Source organism: Catharus ustulatus, chromosome 2 (assembly GCF_009819885.2).
Source record: "Catharus ustulatus isolate bCatUst1 chromosome 2, bCatUst1.pri.v2, whole genome shotgun sequence".
Taxonomy (NCBI): Eukaryota; Metazoa; Chordata; class Aves; order Passeriformes; family Turdidae; genus Catharus; species Catharus ustulatus.
This window is the reverse complement of record NC_046222.1, coordinates 27,798,202-27,820,353: the sequence shown is the minus strand read 5'-3', so window position 1 is coordinate 27,820,353 and position 22,152 is coordinate 27,798,202. Positions and strand designations below refer to the sequence as shown.

The window sequence follows — 22,152 nt, the reverse complement described above, 5'->3', positions numbered from 1 at the left end:
CTTTTGATGAATAAAAAATAATTTAAATTATATAATATATAGCAAATACTGTGTTTTTCCAAAACAAATTGGACAAAATCATCCAGATGCAAGAACAACTTATCCCTGAATAACTGTAGTCATCCTATCCATATAGACAAAAGAAAAACTTCAGGTATGAGAGTATACTGGATCAGTTAAAATGAAAAAAAATAAATCAATAACCAAGAAGTATCGAATCTGAAAGACTTCCACTAACACACAAAGCAAGGAGAAATGTGTGCCAGCACGTGTATCTGTGCACACATCCACGTACCCACCAGCTACACAAGTACAACCATACTGAGCTCCCCTCCCACAGCAATTTTATTCTTATTCTTTAATGCCACTGTTTTCTTTAATTTGGGGTTTTCTTTAATCTAAAATTGCAATTAAAAATTCAAATGAAATACATATTTTGTTTTCCTATGCAGAAAAAAAGAGCAGGATCTGTTTGGGGTCTGTTAATCTGCACTGCAAATCTGGATCAGATTGGGATCTCTGTGGGTTTAAAAATGACGATGTTAGCTCTTAGGCTGAGATGGACTATTTTGGGTCTGTGGCACAGTACAGAAGGCAAGCCAGTTGAGCCATGCATTTTCCCCAGGAAGCTAAACAAAAATGTACAGTAATTTCACGAATACAAGCCGCAGCAATTTGACAAAAATTTTGGTGGAAACCCGGAAGTGCGGCTAATAGTCGGGTGCAGCTAATATATTAATAATTTTCTGACATTTACAACCCCAGACGTGCCAGCCAGAGTGCCGAGCCAAGCACCGGCCAGTAAAAGCCGGCATTTCGCAATTGTTACAGTGTTACCGTGTTGCCCTGGCTCCCTGCAGGCACCAAGGGGGGCGGGGAGAGAGGCGGGAGAGCTCTCTTCTTCCCTCCTCTGCTGCAGCCCAGGGGAGGGGGGGAGGGGGGGTGCCGCCATTGCTGCGGCTCGGGGAGCCGACGGGGGGGGGGCGCCGCCATTGCCGCGGCTCGGGGAGGACGCGGGGGGGCCGCGCCGCCATTGCCGCGGCCCGGGGAGCCGACGGGGGGGGGGCGCCGCCATTGCCGCGGCTCCGGGAGCTGACGGGAGCCCTGCGCAGCCATTGCCGCGGCCCGGGGAGGGGGGGGGAAGTGCGCGCCGCCATTGCCGCGTCTCGGGGAGCCGGCGGGAGCCCCGCGCCGCCATTGCCGCGGCCCGGGGGGGGGCGGGAAGTGCGCGCCGCCATTGCCGCGGCTCGGGGAGGAGGCGGGGTGCTTTGTCCGCGCCCGCCGCCGGCGCCACGGGCGCGGGAAAGCTCCGTCCCCACCCGCCGCCGCTGCCGTAGGAGCGGGGGAATCTCCGTCCCTGCCTGCCACCGCGGGGCAGCGCCAACCCGGGGTGACCGAGCCCAGTGGCAGCGGCGGCCGGCCCCGAGCGGCAGCACCGGGCTGCCCCGTCAGCGGCCCCTAGTGGGCCGAGCCTGCACAGCCTTAGCTCAGCCAGTAAACCCCGCCCTCCCGCGGTTCTGTTACTAATTGCACGCGGGTCCTCGCTGCGAACGACAGAGCGGCTTATATTCGTGTGCGGCTTATCTATGGACAAAAACTGAAATATTTGCCAACACCCAGAGATGCGGCTTATACTCAGTGCGGCTTGTATTCGTGAATTTACTGTAATCCTTATTTCAGTGTTTCTGTGAAGACCTGCAGAAAACATTGGGTCCTAGTTAGAACCCAGAGCTGGAACAGACCAATACATGAGCAGTGCAAATGGCTACAGCCCTCAAAGAAATCCACTATGCTTGGAGACAAAATGCATTCTCATTCTACAGAATGTTATCAAGGGTCAGAATCTCTGTAAGGATTTTATTGGCTAAGAACAATTTGCATTCATGTGTATTTTTTATTACTGTTTAAGAGCACTATGTTAACTTGATAATAAAAAACGTGATTTATACTCTGTGCAAGAAAGCCTTATCAAAGAAATATAAACACTAACTCCTGAAATCTCAAAAAACTTCTTTTCAAAAGGGACTTGAAGTTTAGATTTTAGAAGCTCAGCAATGGAATTTCCTGTATTTGTGGGTTTGTTTAAAATGCCAATGAATTCTTATATCATCTCAAGAAATACACTGCTTAATCAAAAGTATGTGAAAACAAGGTTGTTTAGAATCAGTGATGATGGAATCATAGAGTAGTTTGGGCTGGAAGGAACCTTTACAGGTCATCTGGTTCCAACACACCTGCAATAAACAGGGACAGCTTCCACTAGGTCAGGTTTCTCAGAGCCCTGTCCAATCTGACTTTGAATGTTTCCAGGTATGGGGCATCCATCACCTCTGTAGGCAACCAGTTGCAGTGTTTCACATAAAAAAAAATCACTTCCTTAAAACCACACTTCCCTGTAAATACACTATTGAGAATTTGCAAGGTTCAATTTTTTTGCTAAAATTAGATATAGAATATTGAGAAACTATAGATTTTTTTACTACAGCCATGAGAGTCGTGCATTTATGAAAGCAGAAGATACTGAGACAACATGCAACGTTTCAAAAAGCATAAAAGAGGAGGATGAGGAGACTAGGAAAAACATAGGTCTAGGCAGTAACAGTAATGATGTACCACTCCTCTGTTACTGTGACTTGGCTTTTGAATTATTCTGCTATGATTGTGGGAGAAATATCAGCACTGTATGAATCAGAGTAGTTTGCAATATTTCAACCAGCAGACAATAAGACAACTACCCTGCCCTACCCTCCCCCTCCCCCATTTCCTTCCTATGATTCATCATTGCAAAGACATTCTTCAAAAATGTTTGTCTATATTAGGAATCCTTCTGCAGAAGTAAAGAGGTGAAAGTCAGCAAAATCTTGACAATCAGCTCACTGGAATGAAGTCAGAAGAATTTATTGTATGAAAGTTTGTTGAAAATAGAGTTGATGAAAATGCTGGAAACACAGTTCCTATTGTACCAGGAGGTCAGATTTGAGTAAGTAAAGTTATAACTCCAATGCAAAGAGAGAGGATCCATTTATTATTCTAATATATATCTTATGATTATTTACCAAAATGTATTCTCTTTTAAATCAAATAATTAGAAGAGGTTGTAAAGAGCAGGAACTGGAAGCATTATTAAAAAAAATCTCCAAGTATTATCAGTGCCTTGGAGACAAGCTTAAAAAAGGCAAGAACCATTTACTCCCATACAAAGGCACATGCTTTTTTTAATGTCTAAGAAGACCTTCTGAGATAGCAAACTCTAATCAAAATTTATCTCTGGTAGAATAATAAAATCTACTAAATTCTAACCTGAAATGCTACCTTTCTAGAAAGGACAAAAAATATGTATCTTGATTCACCTCGTGAGAATATAAAAATAAAGGAAATAATTTCTTGGGAATACATCTATTGTTTGTTGCAGCATATGCTCCTAAGTAGCCAATACATTCTCAGCAAAGAGGGGAATCTTTTCATTTTATTTTGGAACAATTCAACCAGAAGATTTTGATCAAAGCCATTTTCACATTACAGAGAGAATTCTCATTTTCAGCATATTCTTCTTTCTCAAATCTTTTAACTTCTCCTCTTCCTTTTCCCTCACCCAGAATAAGAATCTTTAAAGTATTGTACCACCTTCCACCATATCATTTAGTAGAAAAACCTTTAGAAAAACATCAAAGCACTTGTCAGAACAGTATGTCTAGAAATTCAAGGTATATGAAGAACAGTGGAATGTCAATCATTCCAGGTAGATCAGGCAGTAGAGCTAGAACTCAAAAAGCTAATACCACCAACTGAAAAATAGTTTAGACAAGCTGGACAGAAGGCTTTGCTTTACTGAGAGACTACAGACAATCAGAAAATTATTTTAGTCAACAGACCTGCTGAAAGGTGACTTGTACACAAATCCACACACACAAGGACAAGCTCCAATCTTACTCCATCACATTATGTGCTAATATAAATTACTCTGGAGATTGCCTGGCTTGCTCTTGCAACAGTAATTTCAGTAACTTTACTGAAAGTTTTACTGTTTAAGTGATACTTTTAAATAGGAATTTTAAATGTCAATTAATCCAATTTACTTCTCAAGCCTGAAAGAAAGTTAGATGATTATCTCCAAAAGAGATAACACTTTTATATTAAACTTGATAGGTATTGTAACTAGCAATGAACCACATAAAGTGAATCTTTCATGACATGGGTGTGCAGAAAGCAACATCATGCCATTGAAGTATCACTGTATTACTAAGTGTTTTGTAGACAAGAGTGAGTGGGACCTTAGGGGGCGGTGGGCTCTGCCTGCCAGTGATCCTATTTACTCTGGGAGGATGGAAGAAGAAAAGAAGGATAAAAGGATTAGGTAATACTGCGGCCATGGCAGGTACAAGTAGTGCTGATATTGCAGTAGTGTGTGCCTACAAGAATTCCAGAAGAGTTTGGTACTACACAGAATGAAGAAAACCACTCAGCAATAGTAACTACTGTGGCAGTGGTATATTTTCCATCAGGAGCTGTTACATGGCAGTGTTATTTACCACGTTTGTGTGGCACGATTATAAGCCGCACCATTTTGACTAAAATTTTGCTCCCAAACCAGAAGTGAGGCTTACATTCAGGAGAGGCTTATATATGAACAAATTTTGGAAATTTCCCAACTCAGAAGTCTGAGCCAGTAGCAGCCCCGAGCCGGAGCCTGCCTGGCCCTGGGGGGTGGGGCAGTGGCAGCACAGTGGCAGCGCTGCCTGGCCCACAGGGGCATGGCAGCGGCACCGGCTGGGCACGCCCCTCTCCCTCCTCCCAGTGGCAGCAGCCAGGGACACCCGTCTCCCTCTTCCCGGCGGCAGCAGCCGGGGATGCCCCTCTCCCGCTTCCCGGCAGCACCGGCCGGGCATGTCCGTCTCCCTCTTCCCAGCAGCAGCAGCCAGGGACGCCCCTCTCCCTCTTCCCGATGGCAGCAGCCAGGGACACCCCTCTCCCACTTCCCAGTGGCACCGGCCGGGCACGGCCCTCTCCCTCTTCCCGGTGGCAGCAGCCAGGGATGCCCGTCTCCCTCCTCCTGGTGGCAGCAGCCAGGGACACCCCTCTCCCTCATCCCGGTGACAGCAGCCAGGGATGCCCCTCTCCCACTTCGCGGCGACACTGGCGGGCACACCACTCCCCTGCCTCCTGGCAGCAGCGGCGAGCGGGACTGGGGCTGCTCTCTGGCGGCCGCCCCAAGCAGGGCCAAGCCAGTAAACCCTGTGATCCCGCGATTCTGTTACTAATTGGCAACTTTGCGAAAGTTGCACACGGATCCTCACTGTGAATGAAAGTGCGGTTTACAATCCAGCGCGGCCTATATATGGAGGAAAAACAAAACGTTGCTGACACCCCAGAAGTGTAGCTTATAATCGGTGCGGCTTGTAATTGTGAAATTACTGTATATGAAAGGGTTATGTTACGTTATGTTCATAATTGGTCATTAATGTGGAGGAAAAGATTTGCTATTATGTTGCCATAAAAATTAAAACCCCAAACTTCTAGCCATGTGCCACTAATAACAAAGGCATTTGAAACAATTTGCATTTAAAAATACAAAGGTAGATAATCTGGGTGATATAATTCCCCTTGCTCTGTCTTCATTAACAGGTGTGGAAATTAGGGAGTACTGGTACCAGCTGTAACTTTGATGCAGCCACCTCTGCAGGTGGGCATATTAGGATACAAATGCTCCTCTGTTGGGGGTTGGGGTTTATTCCCTTATTTGTTTTTTTTTTCTGGGTCTGGAAATTTCCCCATTATTATGCTAAGAGAGCTTGTCAGGCTGCACCCTAGGTTGTGATCTCTAAGGACAAAGAGTTGGGCGGGATCGGGCGATCTCTTGCTCGTTGCCGGGGTTGGAGGGCGATGTCCGGGGAGCTGCTTGCTTCCACCTCGTGCCATCCCAACTCCGGGAGCCAGGTCCTCTGCTGGAGACACTGCACTGCTGCCTTTCCACTCACCCTGTCACCTCTGAGCACACAGCTGAGTGCCACGACCCACACAGTGAGCGAGGGAAGTCCTTCTGCCACCCTTCTCCCACTGGGCCTCTGCTGCCATAATCCCAGCCCTCTGCAGCTGCACGGGACCTGCCCTGCCCCGACCACTGGGACTGAGCACAGGAAGAGAGTGTCTGTGGCCAAAAAGGACTGGAACTGAGCTACTATTCTGTTTTGTCACTGTTTTTCATAGCTGATGCTGTTTTTGTTTGTCTTGTAGATATATTAGTAGAGAACTGTTATTCCTAAACACATATCTTTGCCTGAGAGCCCCTTAATTTCCAAATTATAATAAATTGGAGGGAGGGAATCTCCACTCTCCATCTCAGGAAGGGATTCCTGCCTTTCTTGGCAAATACCTGTCTTTGAAACCAGGACATCCTCACAAGAGGAGGATTAGGATCATGGTGTTGCTGATTACCTAATCACAGTTTAAAGTGTTAGTTAGTTCAAGGCAATAACCAAGATCAGGATCCTGCTGAATTTACTCCCTTTTGCACCCGGTGAGAAATTCACAAATACCTGGCAAAACAGTCATTGCCACCCACCTTCTGTGGTGACTGGCAGAGAAATCTCCATGCAGGCTGCAGACTGAGCTTTCCTGAAGGGGGGCCTGCCAGGCCCTCGGCGGTTTGCTCTCAACACATCCGCACTGGAAAGTCGTTTGCCTGAACTGCAGCTCTGGGATGTTGGGCTTGTACAGTGACCATTCACGTGATCTGGAAAGTGAATGCAACAAATGCTAAGTTAAGTGTCAGCTCCCAAGATTCAGAATGGAGGAGAGATGTATGTTCTGATACTTGAGAATGGGTTAAATCAAATCTTCTGTGATTTGTTTTACCAACCCGTCACAGGTATGTAAAAAATAACTCGCTATATCTTTAAGGTATAATTTGAAAAAAATTCTAAGAGATACCAAGTCAATTTGAATGTTTTCTTTCCTTTTTGCTCTCATAAGAACTGCAAGTGTCATTTACTACAGGGTGGAATTCAGAGCTAGACGTCTTCCCTGCCTGACTCAAAGCTGCATGATTCAGGCCACTATCTGAGATAATTACAAAAATAGCCATAATATTGTTAAGTATTTTATTATTTATATATCACATAAATTTATTTTACTTCTAAGGAAACTGACTACTGAACAATTGATTTGACTGCTACAGCTCTATAGAAATGAGGCCATGGTCATGGACAGCATGTTGCTGTCTCGTGGGGTGGGAAACAAAACATCCCTGCTTCAAACTCTTACTACATTCATCTCTTCTTTGTCAACAGGTCTTTAAACACAACATCCACTGATCTGGACTTGGATCAGAGTTCAGAATTGGACTGGACCATAAAATATTAATGTGATATTTTTCTTCCTCTCTAATGCCAGGCAAGAGAGCATGAGGAGAATTACCAAACACAATTTCCCCTTCAACATATGAACAGATGCATACCCAGCTATAAGTGAATTACTTTTGGTCAACAGGTTATTTTAAGTAAACAGCAGGTCATAAGCAAAACGTTATGAGTAAAATGTTCAGGTTCATGCAAGCCCACTGAGTATTTTATTCAAAATTGTAAAAGCTCAACATTATTGGTAGGGACAATCTAGGGGTTTTTGCCTTAATTTTAAATGTCAGGTTATTTATATCTGAGAATTATCTTAGTCTTTAAGATTCCACATTTAAGTATCATATTCAGTCAACTCTCTTTGATTTGTATTGTATCCAAGGAAAAGAAGAATGTTCCTGTACCAAGATAAATTTATTTCTCAGTTACCATGCATAATAGTGTACATTATGAAAAACTATTTCTGTATTCACTCAGTATTCTGGTTCTATACTGAATACAGTATATAGTGTGGTGTATGTAGTCTTTGAATGTGCAAGTCATGTCCTTTCCATATGAAAACAGTTCACTCTTAATGTACAAAACTGGAAAAAAAGTTCAGAGTTATAGACTAGAAAGCAATTTAGTATCTGTACTGTGTAACAAAATAGCTCTGTAGGAGACACAACTTTATGATTCTTGTCATTTTTCATTAATACATGGCTATTAACTGAGCTAACAGCAGATGTAAAACTGATGTGGATGACTCATTCCATTTTTAGTCAGGAAATTTTCCAAAATTTGCTGGAACGGTGTGTATATTTCAGTGGAAAGTCCTTTGAGATCGGGGGCTTTATTCAAGGTCACAGGCTGACTGTTCAACCTCAGCAACACACATCCTCATCCAGCTGCTTCCTTTCTTCAAAATTCAGTTTGTGGGGAGGTGTTTCAGCATGATATCTAATTATCTCCAGGGGAAATCCTAGGAAGTGGTGAGGAACATAACCGAATGAAAAGAAAAAAAACTTATTTTATAAAAACATCAACAACATTCGTGAGTCCTCTCCCCGAAGTATTGTACAGAATCGCCAGAACACATGCTACAGTTTAAGAGAAAGGCTGCTATGTTTCTCTAAGTATGTTGGCTTGTCTCAGTTACCTTCAAAGGCCCCCACAAAATCATCATTAGGATCTGGACACCTAAATCCCTTTGACTGTTTTGACAATGCTTTTATTAATAAGCAAAGCCAGTTCCTGGAAAGAAAAAAGTCAGGATCACAAATTTCCCTTGGTGCAGTTCTGTCAGCCAGGCAGGAGAGAAGGTGAAAGCCCTGGCAGAAGAGGTTAATACCGATACACTACCAACAAAAAAAGCACATTTAACATCATGTCTTCATCAGTTTGAAGAGGAAGGAAGAGTTGCCCTAATGACATGCTGGTAGAATATTTAGGTCCACTCTAACACTATAATATGCTGTGGTTGTAACATATTGCCTACTGCCTGTGTAATATAATGGTATTCTGCTTATGGTAACAAAATCCTATCATACACCTAGTATTAAAATCACCATGTTTTTTGAAAGCAGGGTGAACAGATGTATTTATCAGAGAAAAAAAATAGCATGAAGTGGCTGAAAACATTAAGTGCATTGTCAGATCACTGACAGATTCTCTTTTAAAACTACTATTTTTTGCCTGAAATTATAAAAAAATGAAATGAAAATACAAAATAAACACTCTCCAAATGAAAAACATTGAGAATACATTATTGTATGTCATGCCATCACCTCTACATTATCACATCTGAAAAGCTGAAACCTGGCAGTGTAAGCCTAAAAACAAATCTAGCTTTGCTCCCACAGAATAGTGGGAAAATTTTGGACTACTTGGATCTAACTCCGCTCCTTAGATTCACCTGCTGTATTTCAGGTGATCATATAACACCACACTACTAGACTGCCTGAAAAAGTACACAGCACTCAGTGTGCCTTTAGAGAATAATCAGACATAAATGGTTGCTATTCTTTGTGCAATAAACAGGTAAACATAAGACAGAAAACTTGATTGAATTCTGAAACATAAGCATGAAACGTGATAAATCCTGAGCTGCACAGAAGACAACACTGGAACATGCAAGCAGAGTGGATAGACGACAAGACCACGTGGATATCAACTACTTGTCCAGCTCCCCTTAGTGTAGCATTGCCCCTGCATTTTCACCATGGAAAAAACTGGCATTCATTCTCTGGTTTTAAAAATGAAAAATGTTACAATCTGAGAGGTGAACAGAGACCCCAGAATGGAAGAATACCCTGTATGTGTTTGCAGTGCATGAAAGGAGTGGAAAATGACTTACCTTTGAAGTGCTCTTCTTTATGCAAAACCAAAGAATTTGGGAACAGTGAGTACTTGTTATCCTGGAACCTAGCATTTGAGTATCATTTTGTTATTATCAACTCCTAAATGTAAAAGGATCTTTATGGCTTGTTTTGTTATTCCAGCTACCAAATGAGGCATTTCATTGCCATTCCTTTGTGATGAAATTTAACTGCATTACTTACAAACATTTTAGTTAGGTATTTTTTGTACAGTTTCCTTTTAACTCCTTGCTTGAAAATTTCCCAGTAGGTCAGTTTGTTGTACTTTTTTTTTCCTCATCTGACGGAATTAGAAGTTAGAACACAGCCCCTTTCTGCTGTGAAATATTACCACAGAGCACATGTGTATTCTGCTATAATAACTGAATTATCCTGTTGCTTTTTAAAAATTCTTGTTATATGGACTGGTAGAGTGCTAATATATCCATTAGATAAATAGGTTCTCTTTCAAAAATGTTTAACTATAAACATTCTCCTACTTAAGGAAGGAAGAAACTGGTGCTGTCATACACCTGACCTTCAGAAGATAAAGAGACTTGAAGAGACTCTAGTAGGGACCTCAATACAAAATATCAAAATACAAGATGTGAAATAGCCAAAAGACTAAAGGTTTAAAACCATTTCTGTGAAAGTGAAAGACTAGTCCACCTCACAGTATTTTGCACCTTCATAGGGATCAAACTTGAAGAAGGAAAGGCAAAGCTCATCCTCCATCAACTCAACAAGAACATAACGGGCCACTTGCAGGGTGAAATCCTTCCCCTGTCTTTGGCATTTGCCAGACTGCAGATCAAACGCTGTGACACTTGACTGGACACTGTCCTGACCTACCCAGTATAGTCTGACCTGCTTTGAGCAGGATGGGGGTCTAGACAACAGACCTGGGAGGCCTAGAGGTCCCCTCTAACCTTGATTATGCTGTGATTCTACCTAGAGGCAGAGTTCAGATGATTCCTCAACTCAGATTGTACTTTCAGACAGAGAAGGGAACAGAAAGTTCCTCTACCCTTCTGGAGGAGACATACACTGGACAGTCCCTAAAATCCTTATCATGCAAAAATACAAGTACAGTAATTTCACGGGTATAAGGCGCACCCTTTTGACTAAAATGTTGGTCCGAACTTGGAAGTGCGCCTTATACCCCGGAGTGCCTTGTATATGGACAAAGTTCAGAAATTTGCCAACCCGAAGTTGAGATGTGGTGGCTGGGGGGGCCGAGCAGCGCAGCGTGGCGGGGGAAGGGGCTGAGCTGCACAGCAAGGCAGGTAAGGGGCTGAGCCTCAAGGCATGTGGGCCGAGCCACGAGGCACGGCGCTGGGGGTGGGCAGAAGTGCTGGGGCCCACAGCATGGGGAGGGTGACTGGGGCTGCGTTTAAAGGCTATGCCAATTTGTGAAAAATGTTTGCAAATTGAGCACCTGCCAGTAAACCCTGCAATCATGTGATTCCATTACTAATTCGTTACTTTGTCACACGAATCCTCACTGCAAAATAAAAAAAAAAGTGCCCTTATAGTCCAGTGCGCCTTATACTCATGAAATTGCTGTAATTTTCAATGTATATTGCCAAGTATTTAAAGAAAAAGTCATTGGTACAGCTGGATGTCTGGATTGTCTTTTCTACAAAGTCATACCAAGGAGGAAAGCAACTCACATAGTTTTAAAATTTCTGAAATGTTCTTTAGTCTTGTAAACAGCAGTATAGATCCAGATAAATCAATACAGAATGCTCCACCTAAAATCTGCCAGTTTGTCCAATGCAGTAGTAAGCAAAAACAGATTAAAAGCTTAAAAATTGTGTGAGTGCCTAATGTCTGCTGTAAATACTTTGAAAAATTAAAGTAAGAATTGCTATAACTCTATGCTCATTCTTCAAATGGAAATGAGATTTCATTTATTTGGGCACTGTTTTATAGGCTTGGGAGCATCCAGGAAATGATGCTTCCCTGTCAATGAAATACATAGGCATCAAATGGTAGATATTTTCCTATTATAACTCTATTTCATAACTCTGTTTTATGAACCCAGCTTTCAGAGTTAAAGTTCTTGGGCCTCTGCATTAGAATATGTTTCTCAAATCCCTGAAAAAAATGAGCTTATTTGGTAATTTTTCTAGATTTCCACTACTGTATAAAATGGAAGATATTAACTTAACTTGGCAAAGAACTCATTCACTGCTTATAAGTATCTGCAGAAAGCATATATTAAAATTTTGAAGATCACAGTTTAGCAAGAAGAAAAAAAAGATGTCTATTTATATTTGCCTTTCCTTTTGTTATTTCACTAATAAAGTCTAGGTGATGGCATAATTCCATAATTCCAATTCAAACCATTTGCTCACAGTAATTCTAGAAAAGTCAGCAGTTACTGACTCTGCCCCATCTTTAGCTATAGCTTCTGTCTGGCTCCCTGTGATCAGATGGAACCTTTAAAATCTTTTAGTGAAATGAGCAGAAATATTTCCTAAAAGAAAAATACAAGGTGATGCTTTAAGTTGCTGGTGAAGCAAAGTTAGAAACCTCTCATTCCAAAGCAGTTCTATGTGTCTGGATATATCTCAGACTCTCCACTTGATTAAATGAAATTAGGATTATCCCCATAATTAATTTCTGTGAAACACTGCAAGGAAATGAAGATGAACTTTGGGAAACATTATTAGGTTTAAAAATAAAGATACTACTACTATTCAGAGCTGTCTCTGAAGGGTAATAGAGAAGCTGTACAGTCTGTGCAGCAGCATTGCCATGTCTTCCTTCTGGTCAAGTCAAACATTGGGCTGCTGTAACCTGCAGTATCTAAAACTATCATGAAGTTTTGGTGTATCCCTTCATGTGTCACATCACTCATTTCTGTGCGGAGATACAACATCCACAGGCGACAAATGCTTCAGCAGGGAGAGATAATAATCACCACATCAAAATAAAAAGAAGCTGAGATCAATTTCATTAGTCATATAAAGGTTAAAGTGGAGTCCCAAAGTACCTTTAGGTCCTGAAAATCCTGCTGAGGTTTAACAAGAACACCCTGATGCATCAGATCACACATTATTCCCCTAAATGATAGCAAACTACTCCCCAAGCAATTTCCAGTACTGGCAACACCTCTACCTGAAATAGATTTAAATTCTACTCAACCTCTACTATTTACAATTCAAAGTAAAGTGAAAGCAAATTCCACGAGGCAAATCATAAGAAGGGAGTAGAACTGTAAGCTGCCAAATGTATGTCCCAACTAGCTGCAGTCACTGCTGGGAGTAGGCGATGTATCAGCACTCTCTAAAAAGCTATGAGCCAGAGCCAATGGGATGCATGGACAGTATTTCATTGTTTCAAAGTGGTGACCTGAATATCTTTGCAAGGGCCAAAAAGTTATTGTCAGCTCCTGAATATAGGGGACAATCTCAGGCAACAGCCAAACAACAAATAAATAATCTCCAAGAGCTCTGACAGTGTGGCCAGGACATTTTGGAACAGAAATAGCTGAAATGCAGTCATCACCTTTTCCAGGAACTCTCATTTAAATATGGCTCCTTATACTGAGTAAAAGAGGCTCTTCCCAGCCTGTTGTAAACTAAGCAATCTATAATTTAGCACAGTTTTAATGACTAGAATAATTGACAGGAATATTTTGCTCTTCTAAGACAGTCAGACCTGAAAGTTTAGGGATTCTTCAGTCCATTATAGTTTCCTTTTCTAAGCCTCTCTCTGCTGTGAATATCTGCCAATTTTTACATTGAATGCTGCTTCCATGTGCTTCATGCTTAGCTTCTGGGTAATCTGAGCACAGGATACCTGATTGCTGCAGCACTAACAACAAACAGGATGCTTTAGTGACAATTTGATCACACCTTTCAGTGCTTATGAAGCTTTTGGAATCATTGGCATCCCACTAATTTCTGCAAGGTGTTGAACTAGACCTTCTTAGGCTTATTTTAGTTTATATTTAGCTTGTTCTATACTATTAAAAATAATGAATACAAGTAAATAAAGGAATGGCAGAAATATAACAACTCGAAATTAAAACTACAGGCAGGATTATGCATACCATTAATCTTCTAAGTTCCTTACATATGTAATATATTTAAAATGGATCACCATGCTTCCTAGCCTTTCAGGTTGAATTTGTTTAACTTTCTGGAGGTTTTACCCAGCTTCCTAGTTCTTGGGGTTTTCTGGGGATTTTTTTTTTGTGTGTGTGTTTCTTTGGGGTTTTTAAAATATTAATCTGCCTGCAATTTGCCAATATATTCTAGGCAATGATATTGACCTGCTCCCAACACGATTATAGGAAAGCTGATGATGTAGTTTTTCTTTAATATGCAACATTTTATATTACACAATAAAGCTCTCACTAATTCTAATTACAATGGTATACTTCTTTTCTTTTCAAAATCCTCTAAATCCAGTCTTTTGGCCATGAAGTTTCTCTTTTGTTTGTCTTATGCTTCAGGATTTAAAGTTATTTAATGACATGTGTTCTTCAAGACAATGTATTTTTAATAATACTAACAAAAAGAAGTTTGATCTGTAGACTATGGCTTAGTCTTAAATCCTATCCTATGGCTATTTTGATGCTCTAAGTATTCACCTTCCCTCTTAATATCTGCCCATTATTTTAGCAATAAATATTAATTTTACAGGTTTATACCTACCTACTTCTTTCCCCTTTTTGGCATATTAGGAACATTATGATTTTCCACTCCAAATTTTGTTTAGGTGTATTTCTCCATTCCTACTTTCTCAAACTTATTTCAATGGAATCACTTTGTACTCTGAAGCCCGCTCAATATGGATTGAATTTTCCAATGATTTCTCAACATTTATTTATTTAATCTTTACTAGGAGCAATTGACAGTTTTCAAGTTCCTCAGTGTTTTAAAATGTGAAATGCATATTTATACCACTGACTTTAGCCTTGTGGAACAAGTGCTACCTTGGTTAATAGGTGTACATTGTTCCCAGTGACAGAAATGAAGTTCAGCTGTCTTATCCAAGCACATGATCCAACTTTAACTTTTATCTCTAAAAAGACACTAAGTAATGGAGCATGGCTATTTAGCTTTTTCAGTCATCTTACAAGGGAAACTTCACAAGAGAGCAAAACTAAAAAGAACTCCTTGAGACTCAGAATATTTAAGAACAATTATAAGATTTTTGTGTGTGTGTGTGAACCACACATTCCAAATCAAATATTAAGAGCAATACCCTTTATGTGGATATGGTGTTGCATGATCTGCTCCAAGCAGTTTTAGGTTATTGAAGATAAAGAGTTTTCTTATTAAAGAATTTTTCAGGTGAAGTTTGTGCTCTCACTATGCACTTCCACTGAAATATTAAAGCAGAGTTGAGAAAAAAAGATTACAGAAAAACTATGTATTTAACAGCTGGCTGAGGTAAATCTCAAGCAGAGGACTGAGACAAATGATTGACTTCCGATCTGACTTCTCAGACATTTAAAGACACCATAAAATACAGATGTTCAATTGTCTTATCACTGTTGTGGCACAATTCATACACCAAATAAAGAAAATAGACCAGCGCATGCATTGGATATTATAGGCAGAATTCACCAACAACCAGCTTGGAAAAATTCTGGAGCTTTTTCAGAATAAAGTATTACACACATAGTGTGTAATGATTGGCAATATATGTCTACATGAAATAGATGAATATTAAACAAGCAAAATGCTGAGAGCTGCCAACAGAACTGTATGGGTTAATAGGTGGTTTTTAGAAAGCCTTTTCAGACAAAGCCTCTGAAGTTACTGTGTTATCTCATGAATCAGTTGGTAAAATGTTTTGCCAATGAATGTAAGGAAGTTTAAAGCTGTTGGCTTTCGCCTACCGTACCAAGATCAGTCTTAAGATCTGTTGGCAGACTTAACTTTCTTGATCCTTTAACTGAAACAACAGAAAAAGGAGAAAGGTAGTTGTTAATAAGTAAGAAAGAAAAAGGAGTGAGGGAAAACAACATGCCATCTTCTGGTTAAATCCATGTTGCAAATTTGTAGCACTTGTCTTTTAATCAGAGTATAAAGGCAGAATAAGGGTTTAAATATTTTCATTTACACCATTCAGCAAAATAAATACATTTGAACAAAGAAGCACTGCAAAAAAATTACTCCAGATGTCAAGGAGTGACTGATGTTTTACACATCTTTGGCTGTGTACTGCAATATCTTACCTTGTGGTGACAGGAATGATAAAAAAAGAAACCACAAATGAGATTAAGGCAAATATTGCAAATGCTGGCTATGCAGCATATCACAAATATTTAAACACCTGAATATCAATTTAATAAGATGGTGTGATGAAATTATAAGATCTGATGACATCATACCTTGAGAGAGCATTTGAAAAAGAGAAGGCATATTGTAGAGGTTAGGGGGACAGAACATGTAATATCATGGAAAGGAAGACAGATTGCACAGAAGCAAAACACCGCAGCTTCAGGACATAATATGGTGTTATCTAGTCATCAAAATATTGCACTCAATTCAGTGAAGTTTAATTATTTGTTGTCTTCCAATTATGCAAGAAACCGGTAATTTTGCTTCTGTTCAAAAAAGTTTTCATTTCCTCACACATAGGCACAATTCAAACAATGAACACCAGAGAACTGAAATAAAGCATGTCTTGTAGCAGTCAAAATGGCATTAAATTTATCAGAAGAATGCCTTAAGAAATATTTTATTAATTACAGTAATTTTATGATCACAAGCCGCACTGATTATAAGCTGCACTTCTGGGGTGTCAGCAACGTTTCATTTTTCCTCCGAATATAAGCCGCACTGGATTGCAAGCCGCACTTTCATTCACAGTGAGGATCCGCGTGCAACTTTTCCCACCAGGGAGCGGCTCCAGCCCTGCTCGCCGCTGCCGCTGGGAGGCAGGGGAGTGGTGTGCCTGCCGGTGTTGCTGGGAAGCGGGAGAGGGGCTTGCCCAGCTGCTGCCACCAGGAGGAGGGAGAGGGGCTTGCCCAGCCAGTGCCGCCGGGAGGAGGGAGAGGGGCTCGCCCGGCTGGTGCCGCTGGGAAGAGGGAGAGGGGTGTCTCTGGCTGCTGCCACCGGGAAGAATGAGAGCAGTGTGCCCAGCCAGTGCCACTGGGAAGAGGGAGAGGGGCATCCCTGGCTGCTGCCACCGGGAAGAGGGAGAGCAGCGTGCCCGGTTGCTGCCACTGGGAAGCGGGAGAGGGGTGTCCCTGGCTGCTGCCATCGGGAAGAGGGAGACACATGCAAAGTTTGGACTTTCTGATTCCTCAAAAGGAGTCTACACAGGCTTGGTTTGGGAGCCGCTACGTGACAATTGCACACCTTTCACGTGGCAATCACACAGCTGGACATTGATGCACTAGGACACAGCATGGATCACTGTCAATAGATCCCATATTTGAGGGTAAAAAAAATAGAAGAAGCTGTTTATTTCATGCTTTACTGTGATTAAAGCTGTCTATATTCATTTTTTTAAACTAACTTTTGACTATTAATAATATTCACATTCTGATCAGTTTATGTAACCTATTTTTAGCTTTTGAAAACCAGTTTTATTTGAGAATGGAGTATAAAGGTTCAGGAGGCCAGCAGAGTTGTCTACTATCATTATTTGTTTCTATTCACACTGGAGGAAGCCAGCAGAAATTGTGATGCTACAGCATAAGGCAAGACAGCCCCTACCCAAAAGTGCTTCAAGTGGTAAGAGTCAAATCATTCAACCGTGGGATGAGGAAGAGTTCCTCAGTACAGTCAAGCTGAGCTAAGCTGAGCACGCAGGTCTTCTGACCTGACAACATCCTGCTCCATAGCCATATGGTTCCTCTCAGTCTTTCAAGGAAAACACGAAGGCACAACCAACAAACAAACATGCGCTCGTAGCTCTGGCATTCAATGCTGAGTTTCCCTCAGCTGTTACAGCAGCACTGTGGTCACAGACTTTGATATTTTTCAAAATGAAGGTGACTTCATAGAGGATTTTTTCTGCCTGGCTAACACTTGGAAATATCAGTCCCAGTTACTGCTAAAGCCCCCTTGAACCCTTGGCCATGCACCAGGGTCTGCACAGGAGCCCAAGCCCAGGTCCCGCTTCATACTGCTCCCTGTTCCTTGCTAATCCCTACACAGAAGTCCCTTGTCAAGAATTTAAGCACAAATTCACCTATTCAGAAACTCTCTTGCTTATGGAAAATCGTAATAAAATGTACCTTATATCCACAATGCTAAAGCTAATCTCTAATTATTATCTTCTGACTAGTTAACATTCTTTTACATTTAATATAGATAACCAAAAATGGCTTTGCAGTGTTATCAGTAACTAAGTTTCAAAATAAATTACATTCTGTGTTTTAAAGACAATCAAAATGTTTTGAGACTTATACTTTCTAGCTTGTTTTCCAGGAGAATATAATTTTCAAATGAAATTCAGCTTCATTCAACTTCAGCTACTCTGAGGTCACCCACAAGTTAAGAAGGAGAATGATTGTTAAGAAACTTAATGATATTCTTCTTGAAAGAAAGCTAGTTTTAAAATACTTCATATAGGAAAGTGGGAGTTGGCATTGCAAAGGTCTAATCCCAGCAGATTTAACCAGTGAAATGAATAAGGATAGCAGCACTTGGAAACCATAGTATGTATAAAAACTTGTGATCTTGCCATTAAGGACCTGTCTCAAAGCTCATGGTAATCAGTTGTGAGAATCTTTACACAGCCTTCTCTAAGCTTCAAGATCTTAAAAGCATTTTGGATGCAAGCCCCCAATATGAAGGTACTACTTAAGAAAAAACACAAACCCATTTTCATTTTAGAACAAACATTTGAGAAGTCACTCTTCTATACACAGACTAAAGAAATTCTTTCCTTCTGGCTTTGGAAAGGAGTCTAAAATATCCATTTGCATCTCTCACAACAAATGACCTATCGAAGTTTTATTTTCCTGTATTCCATTTATATGCTTCAATATGAAGCTCCATATGAATGTTTAAAACAGTAATGGACACACATAATTATATATTATATAATATATTCCTAAGAGCCCCTGAATAAGTTTACCTAATGAGATGATAATAATAAAGGCAAAATTTACTGGAATGAGTACTGTTCTGTAATACATTACACAGTAATTAACTCAAACATTTGATACAGCCCCTCTTATGAGCGCTTTAGAGTCACTGAGCTCTCATGTGCCACTGCAGAAGGAAAGTAGTACAAAGCCCTTTTGACCCCAAAATCACAAAGAAAAATGAAAATGCAGTTTGAAAGAACAAGGCATGCAGGAGTAAGAAGAGGATGTTCTGAGGCATTTGGTCTTAGGTCACCAAATACCATGATATGGCATGCCTTGCTGCATTTCTGCATTCATGAAACATGCTTTACCTAGGTAAGAGTTTGGGAGTTTTTAAAGCTCTTTTTTTCCACAATCTTTACCAGTGTTATTCAACACATATTACTATATCCAGAATACATTTACAGTGGAAATTGTTACCTCTCAGATATTAAAAAATAAGCAGACTCTTTCAAATGGCTTTACTAACTTCTTCTTTTCCTTTATAGTGTTGGAAATGCATCACTGTGGTATTTAAATACTAGTTTAATTAAACAAGACACCAGTGGTTAAGGAAGATTATTCCTCTCTTCTGCCTGCCACTCTTAAAAAGCAAGGTTGCTATTTCTTCACCTGCCTCTAACCTCTGTGTGGCACTGTGCATTTCAGAAAACTTTTAATCAAATGGTTTAATTTTATGTTCTATTCTGAATGGTGTTCAGAATGGGAATCTGATTTTTCAATTATATCATCTGCAAAGTCATGTTTTAGTAAGTAGCACAGGAGGAACATCTAAAAAGACAGTCTTGTGAACCAAGTTAAATATTACTTAATGAAGAAGTAGGATTTGTATTGAATTATGTACAAGCCCTGCATGTGAAATAAAGAGTACTCTTCAACCCTTCACTGAGTCTCTTGCTCAGCACTCCAACACTCCTATCAGTGATAGAACACACAAATGCCTAATTCTGCTTTGAGGCAGGGAGAAGAGAAGAAACAAAGCTAAATTACTGAATTGACCTAGACTGTGCATGCAGAAATTTAGTCAGAGGTTGAAACATTGCCGAGCACTAGAATGTTACAGGCAAAATCAATTTTTCATGGAAACAGAGATAGTTCAGGCAGTTTAAGCAATGTACAACATCAGACCAAGAAATTGGGAGGCAGGAAATTTTTCAAGTTTTCCAAGGAGCCGTTACCAACACTGTTCTTGGAATAGAAATCTGGCTAAGCCACTAATGGCTCTCTCAGATGTAGAAATACTCATCTCTACATTGACAATTAGTTTGCCCCAGGGATTCCTCCTAGGCATTGTCTTGGGAGTCTCAAAGTACACACGTGAGCACAGCAATGCTGTTCCTCAAATCATTGCCCTTCTGATAGAGCTAAGGATGAAGATACCACTGTGCCAACCATCATGTGTGCAGTGTTTGCCATCTAGACTTGTGCCCTCCATCAGTTTGCACTTTGTGTATGTATTGGGCCAGGACTTGGCATGAACTTCCTTACTGAGTGAAGAACTGATGTTGATGTGCTCTGACAACCAGAATGAATGAAATCAAATGCCGTTCTGTCTGTCTTTGCAACCTTATATAATCATATCCAGCAGGCTCTCCTCCACTGGGCAGCAACTTGAACCACTCCACAGAGCAGTTCAAGTGCTCTTTCTGGTTTTGCTAAATTTCAGAATGATTAAGGTTTGGTCTTTTTCAGCAGAGGAATGCAGTAAGTGGTTTTACAAACACAAAGATCACTTACAAAACACAGCACACTTCCATTGCAGAGCTTGTGTGCCATGGACTTCAAATAGATAAAGGCAAAGCTGGAAGTAGAAGGATCCTGCCTGACAGATCCATAGGTATGTAGCTGTGCACTATGAGCAAGAAACATTACTCAGAAAAAAGGCTTGTGTAGGTATGAGGCTGTGCTGGTAAGCACAGGATTATTTCCACTCTCAAGTTTTGGAAGGCACAATTTTGAGGTCACTTACGCGAGAGAACTAGGCTGGACTCTGCCCTGTTTTACAGTAGGTGTGCAGAAGCAATATTAATTAAAAATAATTAATGTCAGTCACAGTAAAAGAAACTTCTTGTTTTAAAAAGTACAGTAATTTCACGAAAAGCTACACCTGATTATAAGCCACACTTCTGGGTGTCAGCAACTTTTCATTCTTTGTCCATATACAAGCCACACCAGATTATAAACTGCACCTTCATTAGCAGTGAGGATCCGCATGCAACTTTCACAAAGTTGCCAATTAGTAGCAGAATTGTGGGATTGTGGTGTTTACTAGCTCGGCTTGGGGTTGTGCGGCCTTGGCTCGCTGCTGCCCTGCCACCGGAGCCTGGGAACGCCGCCCCTGCCCTGCTGCTGGGGCTGGGCGGGCTCCAGCTCAGCTCGGGGCTGCTGCCGGCTTGCACTTCTGGGTTGGCAACTTTCTGAACTTCATCCATATATTGGCCGCACCTGATTACAAGCCACACTTCTGGGTTCAGACCAAAATTATAGTCAAAATGGTGCGGCTTATAATTGTGAAATTACTGTAGTTCTAATAATAGTTGCTTCCTACAAAACTTCACCTGATTTCACATTTTAAAAATATAAATATTGCTTGGAAAACAACATGAAAGTGCTGAAATAGGAAACTCCCATAAATATGCTATGTTTTCCCTGCTGAATATCTCCAAAAAAGGAAAATAAGAATAAATTATGAAGCCAATTATCTCAAATTTATCTAAGAGAGCTATTTTTGAGCACTAGCAGAATGAAGAATTGAAGTTAACTGCAGAAAAAGTAAAGTGTTATAGGAGACACTCATCATTATAAAACTAAGAATATGCACATACAGTTACTAAGTCAGTCATCTCTTAGCTTTCAGTGAAAAGGAAAGGTTTTAGCTCATTTCTGAAGAGAAAAGTAAAAAGTTGAATCCCAGTGAGCCCCACAATAAATAATTATAACTGAACTATCAAATATTTTATTTTAAAGCCTATATCATGTGTTTCTGAGGCCCTGCTCAAGGGTTTGAACTCCTAGTTTTATGCCAATATTATTATAGCCTATTTCACTTTGATATCCCCAAGTCTACAGATTTTGGGTTGCAAATAGTACAAGGAAATAAGTATTTCAAAGCAGCTGTTTTGTTTTAGCTCTTGGTATGTCAGGGAAACACTTTTATTAGTTCCAGCTTTTTATAAATTGTGAATTAGTGGCTTTCATTCAAGATTAATGTATCCTGTTATCATGACATAAAATATGTAAAAAAATAACAGAGAATTTGAATAGCATACTTGTGGGAATTCATTACCGTAACTAAGGGGGAAAAAGTACCTGTCAATACTTACCAAACTACAAGGGAAAGAGGTGTGATATGCATACCATAAGCAAAACAAATGTATAACAGCTACACCTCCTT

The 22,152-nt window shown here is 40.6% G+C and overlaps 1 protein-coding gene across 6 annotated transcripts in view; it reads right to left on the bottom strand.

The window, feature by feature from the left end:
* STXBP5L (syntaxin binding protein 5L) overlaps nucleotides 1-22,152 on the bottom strand; it is a 218,184-nt gene that overhangs the window by 20,448 nt on the left and 175,584 nt on the right. For 2 of the 6 annotated variants that reach the window (XM_033086846.2, XM_033086867.2), the window contains 2 exons: nucleotides 15,554-15,604; nucleotides 6,560-6,730 (listed from right to left, as the gene is read on the bottom strand). The exons of 2 other annotated variants lie outside the window; for them this stretch is intronic. In XM_033086846.2, coding sequence (XP_032942737.1) covers nucleotides 6,560-6,730; nucleotides 15,554-15,604 — 222 coding nt within the window. The remainder of the gene's footprint in view (nucleotides 1-6,559; nucleotides 6,731-15,553; nucleotides 15,605-22,152) is intronic. 2 more of the 6 variants (XM_033086857.2, XM_033086877.2) reach the window with 1 other exon arrangement.